General features: G+C 46.4%; 2 protein-coding genes across 2 annotated transcripts; both read left to right on the forward strand.

Moving 5' to 3' along the window:
• Positions 1-1,256: 1,256 nt before the first annotated feature.
• Positions 1,257-2,706, forward strand: LOC127338245 (probable aspartic protease At2g35615). The gene has a single exon (XM_051364445.2). It carries the CDS (start codon positions 1,259-1,261, stop codon positions 2,648-2,650), a length of 1,392 nt encoding a protein of 463 aa, XP_051220405.1. The 5' UTR covers positions 1,257-1,258; the 3' UTR covers positions 2,651-2,706.
• A 6,419-nt stretch (positions 2,707-9,125) lies between these two features.
• LOC127338244 (probable aspartic protease At2g35615) lies at positions 9,126-10,682 on the forward strand. The gene has a single exon (XM_051364443.1). It carries the CDS (start codon positions 9,128-9,130, stop codon positions 10,529-10,531), a length of 1,404 nt encoding a protein of 467 aa, XP_051220403.1. The 5' UTR covers positions 9,126-9,127; the 3' UTR covers positions 10,532-10,682.
• Positions 10,683-23,757: the final 13,075 nt, after the last annotated feature.

Below are 23,757 nucleotides of genomic sequence, written 5' to 3' on the forward strand. Positions count from 1 at the left end.
TACCTTATTCGTCTCCCATCATCCATGGGTACCATATATGGCACGTACAATAAAGCCCCTATAAGTGGCTAGCCATTGGGAGTTATAATTAGGAGATCAGGACACAACAATGGAGGGGACGGTATCTCGCGCTTTTAATTGCCGTCATCCTTACGGTCAGTTGTGGCGGTGCACGGCGTACCCGGCGTGGAGTTCATCCACCGTCACTCTGTCAAGTCGTAGTTCCATGACCCGTTGCTTAAAATCTTTCTCCTCGAGGGGAGTAAGTTCTCCTTCAGGCTTGACTTTAGTTGCATCAAATCATCTTATGGTTGTGAGCCATAGAATTGTTCTGGCACGCCATCTCTTAAAATTCAAAACCTCGAAACAAGGTGGCCTTAGAGACGCATGGGAAAAATGCCTATGCTATTTTTTTGGACTGTTTAAAATATAAGAAATTTTCGCATACCAAGAAAAACAGTAGATAAAACATGGCTAGAATTGAAGGAAAAATAAATTAGACATGCCATGTAACGTATAGCGCAATATTATGAATTCTAGACAAGATACTAGAACTAGATAGGGGTTTCGGAGGCCTACTAACCTGACTCACAATACGAGATGGGGAAGAACTTGACCGGCATAAAGATTTGGATATTGGAGGCTGTGGGGTTTGTGAGGAGCGATCTCTATTTTATATGCACACATGAGGAGACGAACAGCCCGCGGGCAATGAAAGAGAGGGACACAAGACAAACTGAATAGACAATAGTTTTCAATCTCCACTACAACAAAATGTTTCAACTTCTACAACCTTTCATGCGTGGCAAAAGGTGAGAAGTTTTGGCTCGAGGCATTCCCGCAAACCGTGGAGAAGCGGGCAGCGGAGGAGAAGGAGCACGTCTAGAAGATCTCTTCTCATGCCCATACCATTTATAAGAAGGTCCAATTATCTCTAAAACTAGCAACGTGAGACTAAAGTTTTATCCCACTCCTGCCATGCATGAATGGGCAAGTAAGGCTTTGAGATTTTCAGAAATTGTGTATTACTGTATTATATGGGCTAGGTATACTACACCCTCCAATCAAATCATCCATGGATGATTTTAGGACGTGATTTACGCATAATGCAGCTGGCAATCGGCAATTCATATCAAATCTGTACTTACCTTATTCGTCTCCCATAATCCATGGCTACCATTTATGGTATGTACGTACAGTAAAGCTCCTATAAGTAGCTAGCCATTGGGAGTTATAATCAGGAGATCAGGACACAACAATGGCGGGGACGGTAATTCGCGCTTTCCTGCTAATTGCTGTCGTCCTGACGGCTCAGCTGTGGCGGTGTACGGCGTACGCTGGCGATGGGTTTAGCGTGGAGTTCATCCACCGTGACTCTGTCAAGTCGCCGTTCCACGACCCGTCGCTTACCGCGCCGGAACGCATGCTCGCTGCAGCGCGACGATCCACGGTGCGCGCCGCGGCGCTCACACGCTCCTTCGCCGCTGGCGGCTCCCCTGACGGCGCCGTGTCCCAGATCATCGGCCGGCCATTCGAGTACCTAATGTACGTCAACGTCGGCACGCCGCCCATCCGCATGCTCGCCCTGGCCGACACCGGCAGCGACCTCGTGTGGCTACGTTGCAGCAACGACAGCACCGCCCAACCTCCGAACGGCGACTTCAACCCGTCCAACTCTTCCACGTTTGGCCGCGTGGGCTGCGACTCCGCCGCGTGCCGCGCGCTCACCGGCAGCTCCTGCGGCACCGACGGCTCCAGCTGCAAGTACGACTACAAATACGCCAGTAGCTATGATGTCATCGGCGTCCTCTCCACCGAGACCTTCACCTTCGAAGACGCCCCCGGTGGCTGCGTGGGGTGCCGCGAACGCCCGCAGCTGCGGGTGGCGAACGTCAACTTCGGCTGCACCACGTCCACGTTCGGCGTGTTCGGGGGCGACGGCGTTGTCGGCCTCGGCGACGGAACCTTGTCCCTCGTCTCCCAGATCGGCGCCGACACCTCGATCGGACGGAGGTTCTCCTACTGCCTCGCGCCGTTCTCCGCACCGAACGCCTCCTCCGCGCTCAACTTCGGCTCCCGCGCCGCCGTCAAGGAGCCGGGCGCGGTCACCGCGGTGCTGTTCCCGTCCCAAGGGGACGCCTTCCACATCATCGCGCTCGAGGACATCAAGATCGGGAACGCCACCTTCGCGCTTCCGAGCCGGAAACGGTACGATGTCGTCCTCGACACAGGCTCGATGCTGACCTACCTCGTAAAGACGCTGCTGGACCCAATGGTGGAGGAGCTCAAGCGGCGGATCAACCTCCCGACGGTGGTGTCGCCAGATCCTACGCTGCAGCTGTGCTACGACGTGAACGACGCGAACCGTAGGTCCCTGTTCGAGAAGAATGTGCCGGACATTACGCTGCAGCTAATCGGCCCAGGCGCACCGGAGCTGACGCTGAAGCCGGAGAACATGTTCGCGGAGTTGCAGGAGGGGTTTATGTGTTTGGCGGTGGCACCGGTGACGGATCAGCAGCCACTGGCCCTCATCGGGTGCATCGCGCAGCAGAACTTGCACATTGGCTACGACCTGGACAAGGGCACCGTCACCTTGGCCAACGCCGACTGCGCGAGCTCCTACCAGCAGTTACCATCGGCACCTCTGTAGCTAGAATGATTACCACCCCATTTGTTGGGAATAACTACTTCCTCCGTCCCAGTTTATAGACCTTGTCTGTCGAGTCTGCCGTTTTCGAGGCCGAGTTAGCTATTTATTTGAAACACTTAAAACTCGTATTTTAAAAGTTTTAAAAAGAAACCGAAACAATGGAGATAGATAATGATGGATGCTACAATCGTGTAAAATCCCAATGCAAACAGATTTGTATTCTAGGCTACATGAAATTGACAAAATCTAAGAAATTTCATAGTATTGAAATGTGCACTAATCAATATAAAGTTTGTTAGAATTTATTATTTTTGTGTAGCCTAGAATATGAAATAGTTTGTATTGAGATTTTACACCATTGTACTATACATCATTGGCTGTCTCTAAAATTTATTTCGGATTTTTTGAAACTTTGAAACTCTAATTTTGAGTGTTTCCAAATAAAGTGTATAGCTTGGCCTCCTTTATCGAAAAAAAATAAGCTTGGCCTCCGTTTTAAGTTTTCCTTGTCTACATCCCTAGATGGTTGATTTGATCAAAATAATATAAATTATGGAATATAAAAATTATATCATTAGAAAGTAATAAACCGTCTATTTTTTTAGTGATATATGTTTTGTACTATTATTGCTACGGAAACCAGCCAAAACTAGGGTGGGACCGTCATATTCCCGCAAAATTGCGGAATCATCGCCTATATTGGTTGTTGTTTCTGCTACGATCTTCCTCGGGTGAACGAGGTCGTTTGTTCTAGACAACATCTTCGCCATCGGTCTACTTGTTTGCTATTTCCATGAGCTCCGCAACTGTTCTCGGGTTTGCTCTTCCCAGCTCTTCCACCAAGTCTCTTTTGCGGATGCCCCTGATAAAATGCGTTGATTGCTCTCTCATCAGACACATACTTAGCCGATTTTTCATGAGACTCCACCGTTGTATGTATGCTCGCATTGACTTGCCTGATTTTTGCGTGCAAGTTCTCAACTGCTTAATCGACGATGGCTTTTCGCATGTGGATTTGAAATTCTGCACGAACAGCATCTCGAGGGTTTCCCAGCTTTCTATCGACCCCTCTGGCAATTTCTTCATCCACGATCTTACGGCTCCGTTAAGGTGCATCTGGATGCTTTGCATGGCCGTCGCTCTTGAGCCGCCAGTTAACTTTACTATCACCAAGTAGTCGACCAACCAATGTTCTCGATCTTGGAGTCCGTCGAACTTTTTGTAACTGTCGGATAGTTTGAAACTAGTAGGTACCCGAGTCTTGCGAACCTACGGGTAAATCAAGGGAGTTCGCATAATTCCTCTTCACTATTATCTATTGTCTGGCGATTTTCTCGGTTCCTATCTTCGCAACCTCTTTCTTCCCGTGCTCTATCGACTCGTGCTTGAGCCAAATTATTCCTTGCATCGCCTTCTCTTTGAATGTTGTGAGTTCCTGCCGCTGCCTGCCGAGGGCTATGATGCCTTGGGCTATTACGGCGTGGAGATCTTGCGAGTTGCTGAATAACTTCTCTGTCGGCTATTGATGCTCCCATAACATCGACACCTGCCATAGAAGTTTGATACAAAGATGCTCGGGGATGGCCCTGAGGTGGCCTGGCTGCCATCAGGTATGCGTGTGTCGCCATGTAAGCTGCTTCTGGCGTCTTGGGCGTTACATGCCCTCTCGAATCTATTGGCATGAAGGACATGTCGAGATCTTGAATCAGATGTTCTCCTCGCTCGTGTTCTGGTATGCCTGCCATCCGAGACCTTGCTCTTCCGCGAGGTTCTCTATGGTTGTTTGTTGAGTTCCCTGAGTGCGCGCTCAGGTTAGCTCTGCGTTCGCTGGATGCGTCTGCCGCTGCTTTCCTTGCATCAAGTTTTTCCTCCATCTTCTGCAACTCGCGTTTTGCACAGCTGAGTTTATATTGATATGTTGTTAGCTCCTCTGCCGATGCTTGTGTTGTCATTGGTTCTATACCCTTTATAGCCCTTGTGGCTCTATGCCATGCACCTTGAGAAAGTTGCACCTGCTCTCTTGGCTAGGCTTCAGCATACTTGATTCATGTTCCTTTCGTGAGATCTGCGGGATCAACACAGGGGTTGCCCAATGGGGCGAAAACCTCAGATTACTCATCTTCCTCTACTCGCGACCCGGCTCCGTGAGCACGCATATCTGATGGTGTGTCGAGTCAGCGTTATCATCGAGCTCACAATTTTGGATCATCAAGTTCTTGTTGCGTGATGCTAGGCTTAGCACCCGCACATTATGCATAGGGTAGGTGACACCGCCATATAGTTTGGTGAAGACCTCCTTGCTAGCGGTGAAGTTGGTGTTATTGGTGAAGTCGAAGTTGGTGAAGCTGCCGAAGTCGCTATCTTGAAGTAAATCGGTTTCCGCGGCCGACTCGAAAGTCATCCCGCCGAACAGATCAGCGAGTTTCCCGCTGTCAGGGGCTTGGTGATGCATGATGGCGAAATTTCCTCATCATCTGACTCAATGGATGATGTTGACGCTACCGAGGATTCAGGCTCGACCGCCGACGGTCCCGAAAAAATCGGTGCCGCAAAGCGATGTGATCCTTCTTTCCCGATGAGAAAACGGAAGCTTCCAAACGTCATCTCCATTAATTGCTTCTCCCAGATTGGCATATGCAGGCAAACGGGCAGGTGGGTGAGGAACAAATCGACAAGACAAGATTGGATCGGTTTACCTCCTTCCATCATGTTGCTTGATGCCGACGATGATGATGATGATGCCATCGAGATCAGGACCTTGCTACCTCAAATTCCCACAGACGTCGCCAATTGACGAGGTATGAACTCGTCAATGCCTACAGATTATAGACTTAAGGTTTCGTGAAAATAGAGAAGAAGTAGAACTCGAAGGTGGTCAGACGAACAAATGCGTCCAACTAGAAACAATATGGTAGCTAGGGTTTAGAATGATCGGTCCTCTTTTTGTCGTCAGCTTCACCCTTATATGGAGGCGAAGCCGAAGCTTTCCGTGCCATACAAGTATACAATCATCGGGCCGTGTTGGGCCTTTCCAAATATTATTACAAGTTTCCATATATCAACTCTACTTTCTTGGGCTGCACATCATCGACTTGATGGGCCTGCTAATCTTCGAGTTCATAATCCTTCGACTCTTCAGATGCATGAAAATATAACCAGGGGTATACTTGTCATATGCCCATTAGGCATACCCATGTCAGTTCTCTACCTACAAGCCTGGTAATCTTGGAGTTGTCTATCAAGTCAGTGGTGTGCCTCAGTGCATTATGGGCATGGAAGATATTAAGATCAAGACTCAAGATGGTGATGAACTGGTGCTTCAGGATGTTAGATATGTGTCAAGTTCTCAGAGGAACCTTATCTCACTTGGTGAACTCCATGACAACGGTTATGTCTACCGTGTTGACAGGGACAAGTTGACCATACGAGTCAAGAAGAACAAGAAGCTGGTGTTAAAGGGCAGGAGGAATAGGAATAACATGTACAAGGTGCATGTGAGCATCTTTCTAGGTGGAGCTGAAAAGGAGGAAGCGGCGACGAGATCAGCATGGGCAACCGAGAGTCCTATGAGGATTCGGACGCCGTCTCAAGAAAGTGAGCAACGATACACATATGTTCACGCGAAGATGATGATTTACAAGTTTGAAACATATTCGCCAAGGTGGAGATTGTTGAAGTTGCGTCGGATATGTGTATAGGATACAGTTGGACTTGAATTGTGCTGGTAGGTTATGTGTTGAAGTCGAACTCTGTAACCTGGAACTAAACTAATATATAAGGGAACCCAGGGTAGCCAAAACACACTAGACGAAAGCTTAGGTTAGACAAAAGAATGATTTTTAGGGACGGTCCGGTGCCCGTGGCAGGGACGCTGGACCGGCGTGGCGTTCGTAGATCTAACGTGTTTGTATACCATAGCGGGCTTATCGTCGATGGTACTATGATAGTACCTGGGGAGAAGCGTCTGTAAAACATGCTCCGCAGATGTAGGCGTTTACCAAACATCGTTTCCCGTCTACTTTCTGCAATGATATAATCACTTACTATGCTAACAACATCTTACTGAAAAGGTGCCGGTCCCTAAGGGGGCTGCAACATCACGATCAAGAACCTGAATGGTTTCCCGTTGACAAGCCACCAACAATGAAGAAGCCGGCTGACGAACATGAGGGTCCCTGCGACGGCTGCAGGCCTTCTCTGCGAGAAGGACATGGATAGGTCGTCGGCGCTGCCGTCGTTTTCTCTCGCCAGTAGCTGCAGTCTCCCGAGATAGGTTGTCCTCTGGCACTTTCTGGTAGTTGGACGCCAGTGAGCTCGAGCTGGACGACTTCTCGGCGAACTGCCAGCGGGAGCCCAACCGTCGTCGCCTCTACGGTGACAGCCCGTCGACACATATATACAAGCCAGTGAGCTATTTTATTTCGGCCTAGACTCTGCTCGGGTACATAGCCACGTACGGGCCCGGTGGCTTGTTCCGAAGATCGGGAAGGAATCGATCGGCCCATACCCATGAAGCGATCATAAATAATGAAATAAAATAGGACCTTTATGCGTATAATAAAGGCCAGCGCTAGGGATGAGCCGACTGTAAAAAATCCTTCCATCAGTCGCCTTCCGGACCATCCGATCTATTTAAATGAATGATTTCCGCGCGTCCTATCATGGTACAAGAACGGTTTATATGTATCATTTGTTTCTAGAGTATGTAAGTCTCCAACATTTGAACAACTCCCCCGCGTCGGATCGTGTAACTAAAATGATTCGTAAGTATTAATTTTATTGAAGTATGTAACATTGGTCCCCAATATTTTTATTTGTAGATATGAAAGTTGCGAAATGATGGTACAAAAATTCCCGTCAATGGTACATTTCTTTTTCGAATGTAACAATTTTTTCATGTGTGCAAAAAGTTACATCGTTTTGCACCATTTTCTGCGGTGTATCCAACAATTTTTTATTTTTGAGTTTGTTCTAACTTATCCAATATTACAGGAATAGGTATGAAACATTGGTGCAATCTCTATGTATTATATACATAAAAATCAATGTATCACTTTGCGTGTACTTACAAAAAAAACAGTAGCACATGTAATAAATCGTGCCACGCCGTATGTAACATCGAAAAAAATCCCCCACATCATAAGTAACATAATTCTTTGACACACCTTTCAGGCCATAATTTTGTGGTAATGATTATCTATGTTTACATGGTTTTTTTAATCCCTTCTTAACTACTCACCTTTGCGGACATAATTTTCTGCTGATAGTTAGCCTACATCCGCGGGAGCATTTTTTCAACTCCTTTTATTTACTTGACGGTAAATTTTTGGCACAACTTTTCGGCCGTAATTTTCTGGCAGTAGTAACCCTACGGAAGTCTTCAAGGGTGCATAACTTTTTATGCCACAATTCATCATCAATTGTCAACGGTAAAATTTCTGTTACACCGTAATTTTCCGACACAACTTTTAGCTCTAGGTTTCCCTCGTAGTTTCCATATTGTCACTCTTTTTTTTAGAACACGGTACAACGCAGACACTCACAAACACGCACGTACAAACACCCCTATGAACGCACGCACGCACACCCTACCCGTATGAGCACCTCCGAGGGACTGAGCCGGCATATCTTAAGGTTGAGAAAATCACCACTAGCGCCCCGCTATTGACGGGCACGTTACCTAACACTGAAAGCATAGCGCCGGTTAAATCATGAAATAAATCCAGGTAAATGCAAACACCCATGTCAAATCTAGGAATTAAAACTGGATGGGCTGGTTTCACCACAAGGGACCTAACCAACAGAGCCAAGCTCTGTTTGCATATTGTCACTCTTTGACGGTGCATAATTTTACATCAGCACATAAATTTTCCGTGTTATTATACACAACCCAGCAAGGGTGTATATGGTGCAAACCAGTCTCATTACATATATTGCTTCTTTCATACCGTACCAGCGTGAATATATCTATTTCTCTTATATCATAACTGAATTAAGGCCACGGGTGCGGCATATCGCCGCGCTAATTAACTTCCCTAGTAGGACCATTATGCGTATAATAAATCAGTTTAATCCTTGCCGTTTCCGAAGAACTTTACTGTTCATCATTTCGGATGGAGGAAAATCAGGAATCATCAATCACCAGGCTGTCTTTGCACTCGAGCGCTCGATCCTTCGGATTCGGCTACTACATGCTCGACAAACATTCGATATTTTACGCCGTTGAATTATACAAGTTTATATCACACTCAAAAATACAGTTGAAGACCTCCTACTTCTCTCTCTCCAGTCAAATCATGGATTTAGGACGTAATTTACTCATAATAATGCAGCTATCAGCGGTCCATATCAAATATTTACTCTCCCACGTCGGTTACCTGCTTGCAGTTTATGGTACACAGTAAGGACACTATAAGAAGGGACACAGCAGGAGCTAGCCATTGGGAGTTATACAATCAGGAAGGGAGTTGAGGAATCATGCAGGGCACAATGGCGGGGACGGTATCTCGCGCTTTCCTGCTAATTGCCGTCGTCCTGACAGACCAGCTGTGCCTGTGCACGGCGTACGCCGGTGACGGGTTTAGCGTGGAGTTCATCCACCGTGACTCTGTCAAGTCGCCGTTCCACGACCCGTCGCTTACCGCGCCGGAACGCATGCTCGCTGCCGCGCGACGATCCACGGCACGCGCCGCAGCGCTCACACGCTCCTTCGCCGCTGGCGGCTCCCCTGACGGCGCCGTCTCTCAGATCATCGGCAGGCCATTCGAGTACCTAATGTACGTCAACGTCGGCACCCCGCCCATCCGCATGCTCGCCCTGGCCGACACCGGCAGCGACCTCGTGTGGCTACGTTGTAGCAACGACACCACCGCCCAACCTCCGAACGGCGACTTCTACCCGTCTAACTCTTCCACGTTCGGCCGCGTGGGTTGCGACTCCGCCGCGTGCCGCGCGCTCACCGGCAGCTCCTGCGGCACCGACGGCTCCAGCTGCAAGTACGACTACAAATACGCCAGTAGCTATGATGTCATCGGCGTCCTCTCCGCCGAGACCTTCACCTTCGAAGACGCCCCCGGTGGCTGCGTGGGGTGCCGCGAACGCCCGCAGCTGCGGGTGGCGAACGTCAACTTCGGCTGCACCACGTCCACGTTCGGCGTGTTCGGGGGCGACGGCGTCGTCGGCCTCGGCGACGGAACCTTGTCCCTCGTCTCCCAGATCGGCGCCGACACCTCGTTCGGACGGAGGTTCTCCTACTGCCTCGCGCCGTTCTCCACGCCGAACGCCTCCTCCGCGCTCAACTTCGGCTCCCGCGCCGCCGTCAAGGAGCCGGGCGCGGTCACCGCGGTGCTGTTCCCGTCCCAAGGGGACGCCTTCCACATCATCGCGCTCGAGGACATCAAGATCGGGAACGCCACCTTCGCGCTTCCGAGCCGGAAGCGGTACGATGTCGTCCTCGACACAGGCTCGATGCTGACCTACCTCGTAAAGGCGCTGCTGGACCCAATGGTGGAGGAGCTCAAGCGGCGGATCAACCTCCCGACGGTGGTGTCGCCGGATCATACGCTGCAGCTGTGCTACGACGTGAACGACGCGAACCGTAGGTCCCTGTTCGAGAAGAATGTGCCGGACATTAAGCTGCAGCTAATCGGCCCAGGCGCGCCGGAGCTGACGCTGAAGCCGGAGAACATGTTCGCGGAGTTGCAGGAGGGGTTTATGTGTTTGGCGGTGGCACCTGTGACGGATCAGCAGCCACTGGCCCTCATCGGGTGCATCGCGCAGCAGAACTTGCACATTGGCTACGACCTGGACAAGGGCACCGTCACCTTGGCCAACGCCGACTGCGCGAGCTCCTACCAGCAGTCACCATCGGCACCTCTGTAGCTAGAATGATTACCTCCCCATTTGTTGGGAATAACTACTTCATCCGTCCCGGTTTATAGACCCTGTCTGTCGAGTCTGCCGTTTTGGAGGCCGAGCTACATGTAGCTATTTATTTGAAACACTTAAAACTCGTATTTTAAAGTTAAAGAAAAAAAACCGAAACAATGGAGATAGACAATGATGGATAATCGTGTAAAATCCCAATGCAAACAGATTTGTATTCTAGGCTACATGAAATTGACAAAAGCTGAGAAATTTCATAGTATTGAAATGTGCAATAATCAATATAAAATTTGTTAGAATTTATTATTTTTTTGTAGCTTAGAATATGAAATAGTTTGTATTGAGATTTCCCTTGTAGTATACATCATTGGCTGTCTCTAGAATTTTATTTCGGATTTGTTGAAACTTTGAAACACTAATTTTGAGTGTTTCCAAATAAAGTGTATAGCTTGGCCTCCTTAATCGGAAAAAAAATCAGCTTGGCCTCCATTTTAAGTTTACTTGTCTACATCCCTATATCGTTGATTTGATCAAAATAATATAAATTATGGAATATAAAAATTATATCATTAGAAAGTAATAAACCATCTAATTTTTTTAGTGATATATGTTTTGTACTATTATTGGTACGGAAACCAGCCAAAACTTTGGTGGGACCGTCATATTCTGCAAAATTTCGAAATCGTCGCCTATGTTGGTTGTTGTTTCTGCTACGATCTTCCTCGGGTAAACGAGGTTGTTTGTTCTGGACACGGAATCTTACCATCGGCCTACTAGTTTGCTATTTCCATGAGCTCCGCAACTGTTCTTGGGTTTGATCTTCCCAGCTCTTCCACCAAGTCTCTTTTGCGGATGCCCCCGATAAAATGCGCCGATTGCTCTCTCATCAGACACATACTTAGCTGATTTTTCATGAGACTCCATCACTGTACGTATGCTCGCATTGACTCGCCTGATTTTTGCGTGCAAGTTCTCAACTGCTTAATCGACGATGGCTTTTTGCATGTGGATTTGAAATTCTGCACGAACAGCCTCTCGAAGGTTTCCCAGCTGTCTATCGACCCCTCTGGCAATTTCCTCATCCACGATCTTACGGCTCCGTTAAGGTGCATCTGGATGCTTTGCATGGCCGTCGCTCTTGAGCCACCAGTTAACTTTACTATCTCCAAGTAATCGACCAACCAATCTTCTCGATCTTGGAGTCCATCGAACTTTTTGTAACTGTCGGATAGTTTGTAACTAGTAGGTACCCGAGTCTTGCGAACCTACGGGTAAATCAAGGGAGTCCGCATAATTCCTCTTCACTATTATCTATTGTCTGGTGATTTTCTCGGCTCCTATCTTCGCGACCTCTTTCTTCTCGTGCTCTATTGACTTGTGCCTGAGCCGCATTATTCCTTGCATCGCCTTCTCTTTGAATGTTGTGAGTTCCTGCCGCTCCCTGCGGAGGGCTATGTTGCCTTGGGCTATTACGGCGTGGATATCTTGCGGGTTGCTGAATAACTTCTCTGTCGGCTATTGCTGCTCCCATAACACCGATACCTGCCATAGAAGTTTGATACAAAGATGCTCGGGGATCGCCCTGAGGTGGCCTGGTTGCCATCAGGTATGCGTGTGTCGCCATGTAAGCTGCTTCTGGCGTCTTGGGCGTTAGATGCCCTCTCAAATCTATTGCCATGAAGGACATTTCGTGATCTTGAATCAGATGTTCTCCTCGCTCGTGTTCTGGTATGCCTGCCATCCGAGACCTTGCTCTTCCGCGGGGTTCTCTATGGTTGTTTGTTGAGTTCCCTGAGTGCGCGCTCAGGTTAGCTCTGCGTTCGCTTGATGCGTTTGCCGCTGCTTTCCTTGTATCAAGTTTTTCTTCCATCTTCTGCAACTCGCGTTTTGCACAGCTGAGTTTATATTGATATGTTGTTAGCTCCTCTGCCGATGCTTGTGTTGTCATTGGTTCTATACCGTTTATAGCCCTTGTGGCTCTATCCCATGCACCTTGAGAAAGCTGCACCTGCGCTCTTAGCTGGGCTTCAGCATACTTGCTTCCTGTTCCTTTCGTGAGATCTACGGGATCAATATAGGGGTTGCCCAATGGGTCGAAAGCCTCAGATTACTCATCTTCCTCTACTCGCGACCCGGCTCCGTGAGCACGCATATCTGATGGTGTGTCGAGTCAGCGTTATCATCGAGCTCGCAATTTTGGATCATCAAGTTCTTGTTGCGTGATGCTAGGCTTAGCACCCACGCATTATCCATAGGGTAGGTGACACCGCCGTATAGTTCGACGAAGACCTCCTTGCTAGCGGTGAAGTTGGTGTTATTGGTGAAGTCTAAGTTGGTGAAGCTACCGAAGTCGCTATCTTGAAGTAAATCGGTTTCCGCGGCCGACTCAAAAGTCATCCCACCGAACAGATCGGTGAGTTTCCCGCTGTCAGGGGCTTGGTGATTGATAACCCACAAGTATAGGGGATCGCAGCAGTCTTCGTGGGTAGTAAAACCCAATTTATTGATTCGACACAAGGGGAGACAAAGAATACTTGAAAGCCTTAACAACGGAGTTGTCAATTCAGCTGCACCTGGAAACAGACTTGCTCGCAAGAGTTTATCAGTAGTAACAGTTTTATAGCAGTAGCGGTAGTGAAATAACAGCAGCAGAGTAACAGAGACAGCAGTAGTGATTATAGTAAACAGCAGGATTAAAATACTGTAGGCACGGGGATGGATAACGGGCGTTGCATGGATGAGAGAAACTCATGTAACAATCAAGCAGGGCATTTGCAGATAATAATAAAACGGTGTCTAAGTACAAAGCAATCAATAGGCATGTGTTCCAATTATAGTCGTACATGCTCGCAATGAGAAACTTGCACAACATCTTTTGTCCTACCAGCCGGTGGCAGCCGGGCCTCAAGGGAATCTACTGGATATTAAGGTACTCCTTTTAATAGAGTACCGGAGCAAAGCATTAACACTCGTGAACACATGTGATCCTCACATCACTACCATCCCCTCCGGTTGTCCCGATTTCTGTCACTTCGGGGCCATTGGTTCCGGACAGCGACATGTGTATACAACTTGCAGGTAAGACCATAAACAATGAATATCATGATGAAATAATAACATGTTCAGATCTGAGATCATGGCACTCGGGCCCTAGTGACAAGCATTAAGCATAACAAGTTGCAACAATATCATCAAAGTACCAATTACGGACACTAGGCACTATGCCCTAACAATCTTATACTATTACATGACCAATCTCATCCAATCCCTACCATCCCCTTCAGCCTACAGCGGGGGAATTACTCACGCATGGATGGGGGAAACATGGCTGGTTGATAGAGAGGCGTCGGTGATGATGATGGCGATGATTGATGTCTACGGGTGCTTCTATTCTTGTAGACAGTGTTGGGCCTCCAAGAGCAGAGGTTTGTAGAACAGCAACAAGTTTCCCTTAAGTAGATCACCCAAGGTTTATCGAACTCAGGGAGGAAGAGGTCAAAGATATCCCTCTCAAGCAACCCTGCAATCACGATACAAGAAGTCTCTTGTGTCCCCAACACACCTAATACACTTGTCAGATGTATAGGTGCACTAGTTCGGCGAAGAGATAGTGAAATACAAGTGGTATGAATGTATATAAGCAGTAGTAACGGCGCCAGAAAAGTGCTTGCTGGCGTGCAGTTGATGGTAGTAATATTGCAGGAAGTAAACATGCAGCAGAACAGTAAACAAGCAGCGATAGCAGTATTTAGGAACAAGGCCTAGGGATCATACTTTCACTAGTGGACACTCTCAACATTGATCACATAACAGAATAAATAAATAGATGCTAGACTCTACACCCTCTTGTTGGATGATGAACACCACAAACTGTGTAGGATTACACGAACCCTCAATGCCGGAGTTAACAAGCTCCACAATATTCAATGTTCATATTTAAATAACCTTAGAGTACATAACAGATCAACATAACCAAACCAAGTACTAACATAGCATGCACACTGTCACCTGCACACTACGAAAGGAGGAATAGATCACATCAATACTATCATAGCAATAGTTAACTTCATAATCTACAAGAGATCACAATCATAGCCTACGCCAAGTACTACACGATGCACACACTATCACCATTACACCGTGCAGGAGGAATAAACTACTTTAATAACATCACTAGAGTAGCACACAAATAAATTGTGATACAAAACACATTGCAATCATAAAGAGATATAAATAAGCACTTCACTATGCTATTCATAACAGTGAATAAGTATTCTTTGAAATATAGCCTAAGAGACCCACACGGTGCACACACTGTCACCTTTACACACGTGGGACAAGGAGTCTCCGGAGATCACATAAGTAAAATCCACTTGACTAGCATAATGACATCTAGATTACAAGCATCATCATATGAATCTCAATAATGTAAGGCAGCTCATGAGATTATTGTATTGAAGTACATAGGAGAGAGATGAACCACATAGCTACCGGTACAGCCCCGAGCCTCGATGGAGAACTACTCCCTCCTCATGGGAGACAGCAGCGTTGATGAAGATGGCGGTGGTGTTGATGGAGAAGCCTTCCGGGGGCACTTCCCCGTCCCGGCGGCGTGCCGGAACAGAGACTCATGTCCCCCAGATCTTGGCTTCGCGATGGCGGCGGCTCTGGAAGGTTTCTCGTACCGTGGCTTTTTCCTATCGAGGTTTTAGGTCGAGGACCTTTAAATAGGCGAAGAGGCAGAGTCGGAGGGCTGACGAGGCGACGACACAGTAGGGGGGCGCGGCCCACCCCCTGGCCGCGCCAGCCTATCATCTGGGGCCCACAGGGCCCTCCTCTGGCGGCTCTCGGGTGTTCTGGAAGCTTCGTGTGATCCTAAGATGCTGGGCGTTGATTTCGTCCAATTCCGAGAATATTTCCTTACTAGGATTTCTGAAACCAAAAACAGCAGAAAACAGGAACTGGCACTTCGGCATCTCGTCAATAGGTTAGTTCCGGAAAATGCATAAAAACGATATAAAGTGTGAACAAAACATGTAGGTATTGTCATAAAACTAGCATGGAACATAAGAAATTATAGATACGTTTGAGACGTATCAAGCATCCCCAAGCTTAGTTCCTACTCGCCCTCGAGTAGGTAAACGATAACAATGATAATTTCTTAAGTGACATGCTACCAACATAATCTTGATCATACTATTGTAAAGCATATGAGATGAATGCAGCGATTCAAAGCAATGGTAAAGATGATGAGTAAACAAATGAATCATATAACAAAGACTTTTCATGAATAGTACTTTCAAGACAAGCATCAATAAGTCTTGCATAAGAGTTACTCATAAAGCAATAAATTCAAAGTAAAGGTATTGAAGCAACACAAAGAAGATATAAGTTTCAGCGGTTGCTTTCAACTTCGACATGTATATCTCATGGATAATTGTCAACACAAAGTAATATAATAAGTGCAATAGGTAGACATGTAAGAATCAATGCACAGTTGACACAAGTGTTTGCTTCTAAGATAGAAAGAATAGGTAAACTGACTCAACAATAAGTAGAAGATAGACCCTTCGCAGAGGGAAGCAGGGATTAAATCATGTGCTAGAGCTTTTTAAGTTTTGAAATCATATAGAGAGCATACAAATAAAGTTTTGAGAGGTGTTTGTTGTTGTCAACGAATGGTAATGGGTACTCTAACTACCTTATCAACCAGACTTTCAAGAGTGGCTCCCATGAAGGACGTTATCTCTACCAGTAAGGTAGATCATCCCTCTTCTCTTTTGTTTACACATGTACTTTAGTTTAGTTTTTATTTTTTTATTTTTTTAGATGACACTCCTCCCAACCTTTGCTTTCTCAAGCCATGGCTAACCGAATCCTCGGGTGCCTTCCAACAATCACATACCATGGAGGAGTGTCTATTTGCAAAATTAAGTTGCTTACTGATGAATCAGAGCAAAACATGTGAAGAGAATTATTAATGCAGGTTAATTAATTGGGGTTGGGAACCCCATTGCCAGCTCTTTCTGCAAAGTTATTGGATAAGCGGATGAGCCACTAGTCCATTGTGAAAGTCTGTCCGAAGTAAATGACAAGATCGAAAGATAAACACCACATACTTCCTCATGAGCTATAAAACATTGACACAAATAAGAGATAATAGATTTTGAATTGTTTAAAGGTATCACATGAAGTATTTGCTTGGAATGGCAGAGAAATACCATGTAGTAGGTAGGTATGGTGGACACAAATGGCATAGTTTTTGGCTCAAGGATTTGGATGCACGAGAAGAATTCCTCTCAATACAAGGCTAGGCTAGCAAGGTTGTTTGAAGCAAACTCAAGTACAAAACGGTGCAGCAAGACTCACATATGAACATATTGTAAGCATTATAAGACTTTACATCGTCTTCCTTGTTGTTCAAACACCTTAACCAGAAAATATCTAGACTCTAGAGACCAATCATGCAAACCAAATTTTAACAAGCTATATGTAGTTCTTCATTAATAGGTGCAAAGTACATGATGCAAGAGCTTAAACATGATCTATATGAGCACAACAATTGCCAAGTATCAAATTATTCAAGACATTATACCAATTACCACATGCAGCATTTTCTGTTTCCAACCAAATAACAATTAACGAAGCAGTTCAACCTTCGCCATGAACATTAAGAATAAAGCTAAGAACACATGTAATATTGCAACAGCGGAGCGTGTCTCTCTCCCACACAGGCATGAATTTATTCAGAGAAAACAAAAACAAATAGACGCTCCAAGTAAAGTACATAAGATGTGATCGAATAAAAATATAGTTTTAAGAGAAGAAACCTGATAAATTGTCGATGAAGAAGGGGATGCCCAAGGCATCCCCAAGCTTAGACGCTTGAGTCTTCTTAAAATATGCAGGGATAAACCACGGGGGCATCCCCAAGCTTAGACTCTTCACTCTTCTTGATCATAGTATATCATCCTCCTCTCTTGACCCTTGAAAACTTCCTCCACACCAAAGTCGAAACAAACTCATTAGAGGGTTAGTGCATAATCAAAAATTCACATGTTCAGAGGTGACACAATCATTCTTAACACTTCTGGACATTGCCCAAAGCTACTGGAAGTCAATGGAACAAAGAAATCCATCCAACACAGCAAAAGAGGCAATGCAAAATAAAAGGCAGAATCTGTCAAAACAGAACAGTCCGTAAAGACGAATTTTAAAGTGGCACCAGACTTGCTCAGATGAAAATGCCCAAATTTAATGAAAGTTGCGTACATATCTGAGGATCACTCACGTAAATTAGTGTAATTTTCTGAGTTACCTACAGAGAATTAGGTCCAGATTCGTGACAGCAAAGAAATCTGTTTCTGCGCAGTAATCCAAATCTAGTATGAACCTTACTATCAACGACTTTACTTGGCACAACAATGCACAAAACTAAGATAAGGAGAGGTTGATACAGTAGTAAACAACTTCCAAGACTCAAATATAAAATAAAGTGCAGAAGTAAAAACAATGGGTTGTCTCCCATAAGCGCTTTTCTTTATAGCCATTAAGATGGGCTCAGCAGTTTTAATGATGCACTCGCAAGAAATAAGAGTTGAAGCAAAAGAGAGCATCAAAAAGCAAATTCAAAAAAAATTAAGCCTAACATGCTTCCTATGAAAATGAATCTTGTAAATAAACAAGTTCATGAAGAGCAAAGTAACAAGCATAGGAAGATAGAACATGTGTAGCTTCAAAAATTTCAGCACATAGAGAGGTGTTTTAGTAACATGAAAATTTCTACAACCATATTTTCCTCTCTCATAATAACTTTCAGTAGCAACATGAGCAAACTCAACAATATAACTATCACATAAAGCATTCTTATCATGAGTCTCATGCATAAAATTATTACTCTCCACATAGGCATAATCAATTTTATTAGTTGTAGTGGGAGCAAATTCAACAAAGTAGCTATCATTATTATTCTCATCATCAAATATAGGAGGCATATTGTAATCATAATCAAATTTATCCTCCATAGTAGGTGGCACCAAAAGACCACTATCATTATAATCATCATATATGGGAGGCATATCATAATCAACATAAACTTTCTCCTCAATACCCGGAGGGCTAAAGAGATCATTTTCATCAAAACCGACCTCCCCAAGCTTAAATTCTTCCATAGCATTGATACGTCTCCGACGTATCGATAATTTCTTATGTTCCATGCCACATTATTGATGTTATCTACATGTTTTATGCACACTTTATGTCATATTCGTGCATTTTCTGGAACTAACCTATTAACAAGATGCCGAAGTGCCAGTTGCTGTTTTCTGCTGTTTTTGGTTTCAGAAATCCTAGTAAGGAAATATTCTCGGAATTGGACGAAATCAAAGCCCAGGGGCCTATTTTCTCACGAAGCTTCCAGAAGTCCGAAGGAGAGACGAAGAGGGGCCACGGAGGGGCCACACCATAGGGCGGCGCGGCCCCCCCCTTGGCCGCGCCGGCCTGTAGTGTGGGGCCCCCGTTGACATAGGCATCCCAAATGGGCCTGCCGAAGATGGTACCCGGGGTTTACTGGAGGCCCAATACCCGAAGAATAAGAAGATTCGGGAGCCCAAGACTTACTAAGGAAAGATAGAGTTGTAATAGGAAGTGTTGTTTGTAATCTGGCGGGATGAGTTAGAAACTGTCTCGGACTCTGTAAACTTGTATAGCACGAATCCCTCGGCTCCACCTCCTATATAAAGGGGGAGTCGAGGGACGAAGAATCAATCGAATCATTGTCTGCAAACCCTAGTTTTCATAATCGTCGAGTACTTTTCGGCTGAAACCTTCGAGATCTACTTACCCTCTACTTCCAACTAAACCCTAGCCTACAATCCATAGGCATTGACAAGTTGATACCTTGTCAATTGGCGCCGTCTGTGGGAACTAGAGGCGTAAGGAGCTGATCTCGATGGCACGCTCAAGATCTTCGACATCGTCAACCGCAAGCAACACAATGGATCGAGGTAAACAGATCGCTGCTGGTCTTGTCGATTTTGTTCCTCACCCACCCTCCCGTTTGGATGCATATGCGTATCTGGCGGAGCCCATGGAGATGACGTTCGGAAGGTTTCACTTTCGCGTCGAGAAGGAAGGATCGTATCGTGTCGAGATTCCGATTTCGTCGGGATCGTCGGTGGTCGATTCAGATTTTTCAAGCTATGCATCGTCAACCGAGTCAGGAGAAGAAGAAACCTCGGCGACACGTTACGTCAGCACCAGAACAAGAGAGAAACTCGCCAAGATCTTCAACGACATGTCGTTTGAGTCATCCGCGGACTCATATATAAGCGATGGCTCAAGCGATGTCGACAGTTACGACTTCATCGACAAATCTCTCACAGTGGGCAAGGTCTTCATCAATCTCAATGATGATGTCACCAAACCCAACGTAGATCTGAGTACAAAGTATCATCAGATTTACGCCATTGAAGATCAAGAGGAAACATCTGAGGCTTTCGACAGTCTGGGAAATCCATACGTCGATCCCTCCAATCTGCGACAAGGCCTGGGCAACAAATACGTCGGGCCAGAGCCGCGAGATAGAGTTCAACTTTCACAAGCAGCATGGGACAGAGCCGCGAGAGCCATGAACGGCACAGAACCAATGGCTACCACGGCCACACCAGAAGAACTGCAAGCATATCAATATAGGCTCGCACGAGCTGCCAGGGAATTGGAAAAACAGACAGCTGAGTTGAACAGGAGAAAGGAGGCAGCTTCTGCATCCAGCAGGAGAAGGGCAGATTTAAGTCGACAATCTAGAACTACGGGTGATAGCCATCGGGAGGCGCGGAACAGAGCAAGATCAAGGCTGCAACACATACCCGAAGCAGAAAGAGAGCACTTGGTCCAGAACCTCGACATGTCCTTCATGTCGATAGATACAAGAGGAAACATCATCCCTAAGACACCAGAGGCTGGGTATATGGCGACACATGCTTTTATCCTTGCGTCTAAACCACCTCCAGGTGATCCAAGGGAAACATTGTACAATATGGCGGTAGCAGGAGTTGGAGCTATGGGGACAGCGTTTGTATCAACGCCTCCCGAAGGAGCGTCAAGGCAAAATAGTCCACGACCTGCAGCAGCAACAGCGGCAGCACCTGAAGGGCCAAGTGGAGCAAGAGACACAGCAGCACAAGCAAGAGTCGACAGAGCGCGGCAAAGCAGAAGGGATCATCGGCAATCTCCGGAATTGACCGACGAAGATATGTGTGGCTTGCCGTGCTTTACGAGGAGAGTCCGGAAAACTCGAGTCCCCTCAGGATTCAAGTTACCCGATAATTTCAAGAAGTTCGACGGCCTTCAAGATCCAGAGGATTGGCTAGTCGACTATCTGGAGACGGTGAAGCTCACAGGAGGAACTAGGGCAACAGCCATGCAAAGCATCCAGGTGCATTTGAGTGGAGCCGCACGATCTTGGATAAAGAAACTCGCTCCAGGATCCATCGACAGCTGGGAAAGTTTCGAGGATGTGTTCGTCAAGAACTTTAGATCCACGTGCAAAAAACCCGCGTCGTTAGAGGAGTTGAGAGCGTGTCGACAAAAGCCAGATGAGCCAATGAGGAAGTACATCCAGAGGTGGAATATCATTAAAAACTCGGCAGAAAATATATCTGACGAGAGAGCAATAGATGCGTTTGTCGCAGGAGTCAGGCGTGGAGATTTCGTCGAAGACTTGGGAAGGACCAATCCAAAGACAGTATCCGCGTTAATGGAGATAGCAAATAAATGGGCAGATGGAGAAGACGCTGTCCACAACAAACGACACAGGTCGCCAGAGGAGGACCGCGGTCGAAACTATCAACCGAGGCGAAGATTTCCTCGGACGTACCAGAACTACGACGCTCCAGGACAAATTTCGGCAGGTTTTCGGACAAATACAGGAGGAAGCAACAGAGATGATTACCAGAGAAGCAGTGAGCAGCGAGGTGATAACAGGGATGATTCACGCAACAGGCAAAATAGTGGGCCTAGGTTCCCAAGACCTTTCGTGTCCCCTGAAGAGATGATGAACGGACCGTGCCAGATGCATTTTTTCCTCGACAGCAACGGAAAAAGACAGTCAGGGCACTTGCAGAAGGATTGTCGAAATTTTCAAGCAATGTTGCGGTATGCAGAAAACGCTAATGCGAGGGCAGCACAGAGAAATCCTCGAGAACCCAGAAGCGAGATTCACTTGCCGCCCCCTCCCGCGATTACAGACGACAATCGGCATCAGCTCAGAATAGCGGCAGCACCTGCACCACCACCTTATGTTGATCCTAATTCCAATGGAGCAGTGTTGATGATTCAGAAGGGAAGGCCATCCAATAGAGCTCAGAAAGTAATCTCACGACAGGTGTTTATGGCAGAGAAAATGCCTCCACCAACAGTTGAGTACCTTAATTGGTCAGGACAAGATATCGGCTTCACAATAGCAGACCATCCGCAGCAAGTTCCTCGACCAGGGCAGTCGGCACTTATTGCCGGCGATTATCGCGGGATTTGATGTCTCTCGAGTGTTCATAGACGGCGGCAGCAGCTTAAACCTTATGTATGCAGATACATTGAGGAAGATGAACATATCCTTAGCAAACTTGAAACCAACAGACACAAGGTTCCACGGCATCACACCGGAGAAACCAAGTTATCCATTGGGAAAGATCAATCTCGACGTTCAGTTTGGGACCCGAGAAAATTATAGAATCGAGAGGCTCGAGTTTGAAGTCGTGGATTTTCCATCGCAATATCACGCCCTGTTGGGACGACCAGCATATGCTAGATTTATGGCAGTACCACACTATACATACTTGTTGTGGAGGTTGCCTGGACCAAAGGGACCAATCACAGTTAAAGGAAGCTTTGCCTTAGCCGATAAGTGCGACAAGGATTTCCACCGGTTGTCAGAAACTTTCGGGATGCAAGCTGAGTACTTGGCGTCAAAAAGCATGACTGATTACGACGTATTGCCAGACGTTGGAAGGCCAAACAAAGAATCAACTTTCAGTACCGAGAAAAATTCAAAAGAGGTGCAGATTCATCCGACAGATCCAAAAAAGACGACATCTATTGCAAACGACATGGATATCGCATAGGAAAGCGCGCTCGTCGAGTTCCTCCGTGAGCACTGGAAAATCTTCGCATGGTGTCCAGCTGACATGCCAGGAGTACCCAGGGAACTTGCCGAGCACCACCTAAACTTGGATCCACTAGCGAGACCAATCAAACAACCTTTGCGGCGTTTTTCGGAACCAAACCGCAAAGCCATGCTGTCAGAAATTAATCGACTACAAGAAGCTGGTTTTATCAAAGAGATATTCACAGAAGCCACATGGGTAGCAAATCCTGTGCTGGTGCCGAAGAAAAACACTAAGGTCCTTCGCATGTGCGTCGACTTTACGTGTGTCAATAAACATTGTCCAAAGGATCACTTTCCCCTCCCGAGGATCGATCAAATTATCGACTCCACGGCTGGATGTGAACGTCTTTCCTTCCTGGATGCATATTCTGGTTATAACCAGATCAGATTGAAAGAAGAAGATGAAGTAAAGACCGCGTTTATTACACCTTACGGCGTGTTTTGCTACAGAACAATGCCCTTTGGTCTAAAAAATGCGGGAGCAACATATCAAAGGATGATGCAGAAGTGTTTGGCGACATAGATTGGAAAGAACGTGCAAGTATACATTGATGATGTCGTCATAACATCAAAAAAGGGGGCAACGCTGATCGAGGATCTCAAGGAAACCTTCGACAACCTTGATAAGTTCTGCCTCAAACTGAACCCGACGAAGTGTTCCTTTAAGGCGTCCCAAAGCAGGAGAACTTTTGGGGTTTTTAGTCTCAGCAAGAGGGATTGAAGCAAATCCCGACAAAATACAGGCTATCGTAACAATGAGGAAGCCAACAAAGTTGAAGGAGATACAACAGCTAACGGGGCGAGTCGCAGCTCTGAGCAGATTCGTCGCTAGGCTGGGAGAAAAAGCATTGCCATTTTACGCTTTGATAAAACAAGGAGATAAATTCCATTGGAACGAAGAAGCCGACAGAGCTTTCGAGGATTTGAAGCGCACAATTTCGACACCGCCAATTCTGGTGGCGCCAAAAGAAAGGGAACCTCTCCTGCTATACATCGCAGCCACGCCCCAAGTGGTGAGCACGGTGCTAGTTGTCGAAAGGGAAGAAGAAGGAAAACTCCA

The sequence above is a fragment of the Lolium perenne genome, chromosome 3 (genome assembly GCF_019359855.2).
Source record: "Lolium perenne isolate Kyuss_39 chromosome 3, Kyuss_2.0, whole genome shotgun sequence".
Lineage (NCBI taxonomy): Eukaryota > Viridiplantae > Streptophyta > Magnoliopsida > Poales > Poaceae > Lolium > Lolium perenne.

Excerpts from the sequence above, each read along its gene's own strand:
- LOC127338245 (XM_051364445.2), top strand. The coding sequence starts at position 1,259 with ATGGCGGGGACGGTAATTCGCGCTTTCCTGCTAATTGCTGTCGTCCTG.
- LOC127338244 (XM_051364443.1), top strand. The coding sequence starts at position 9,128 with ATGCAGGGCACAATGGCGGGGACGGTATCTCGCGCTTTCCTGCTAATT.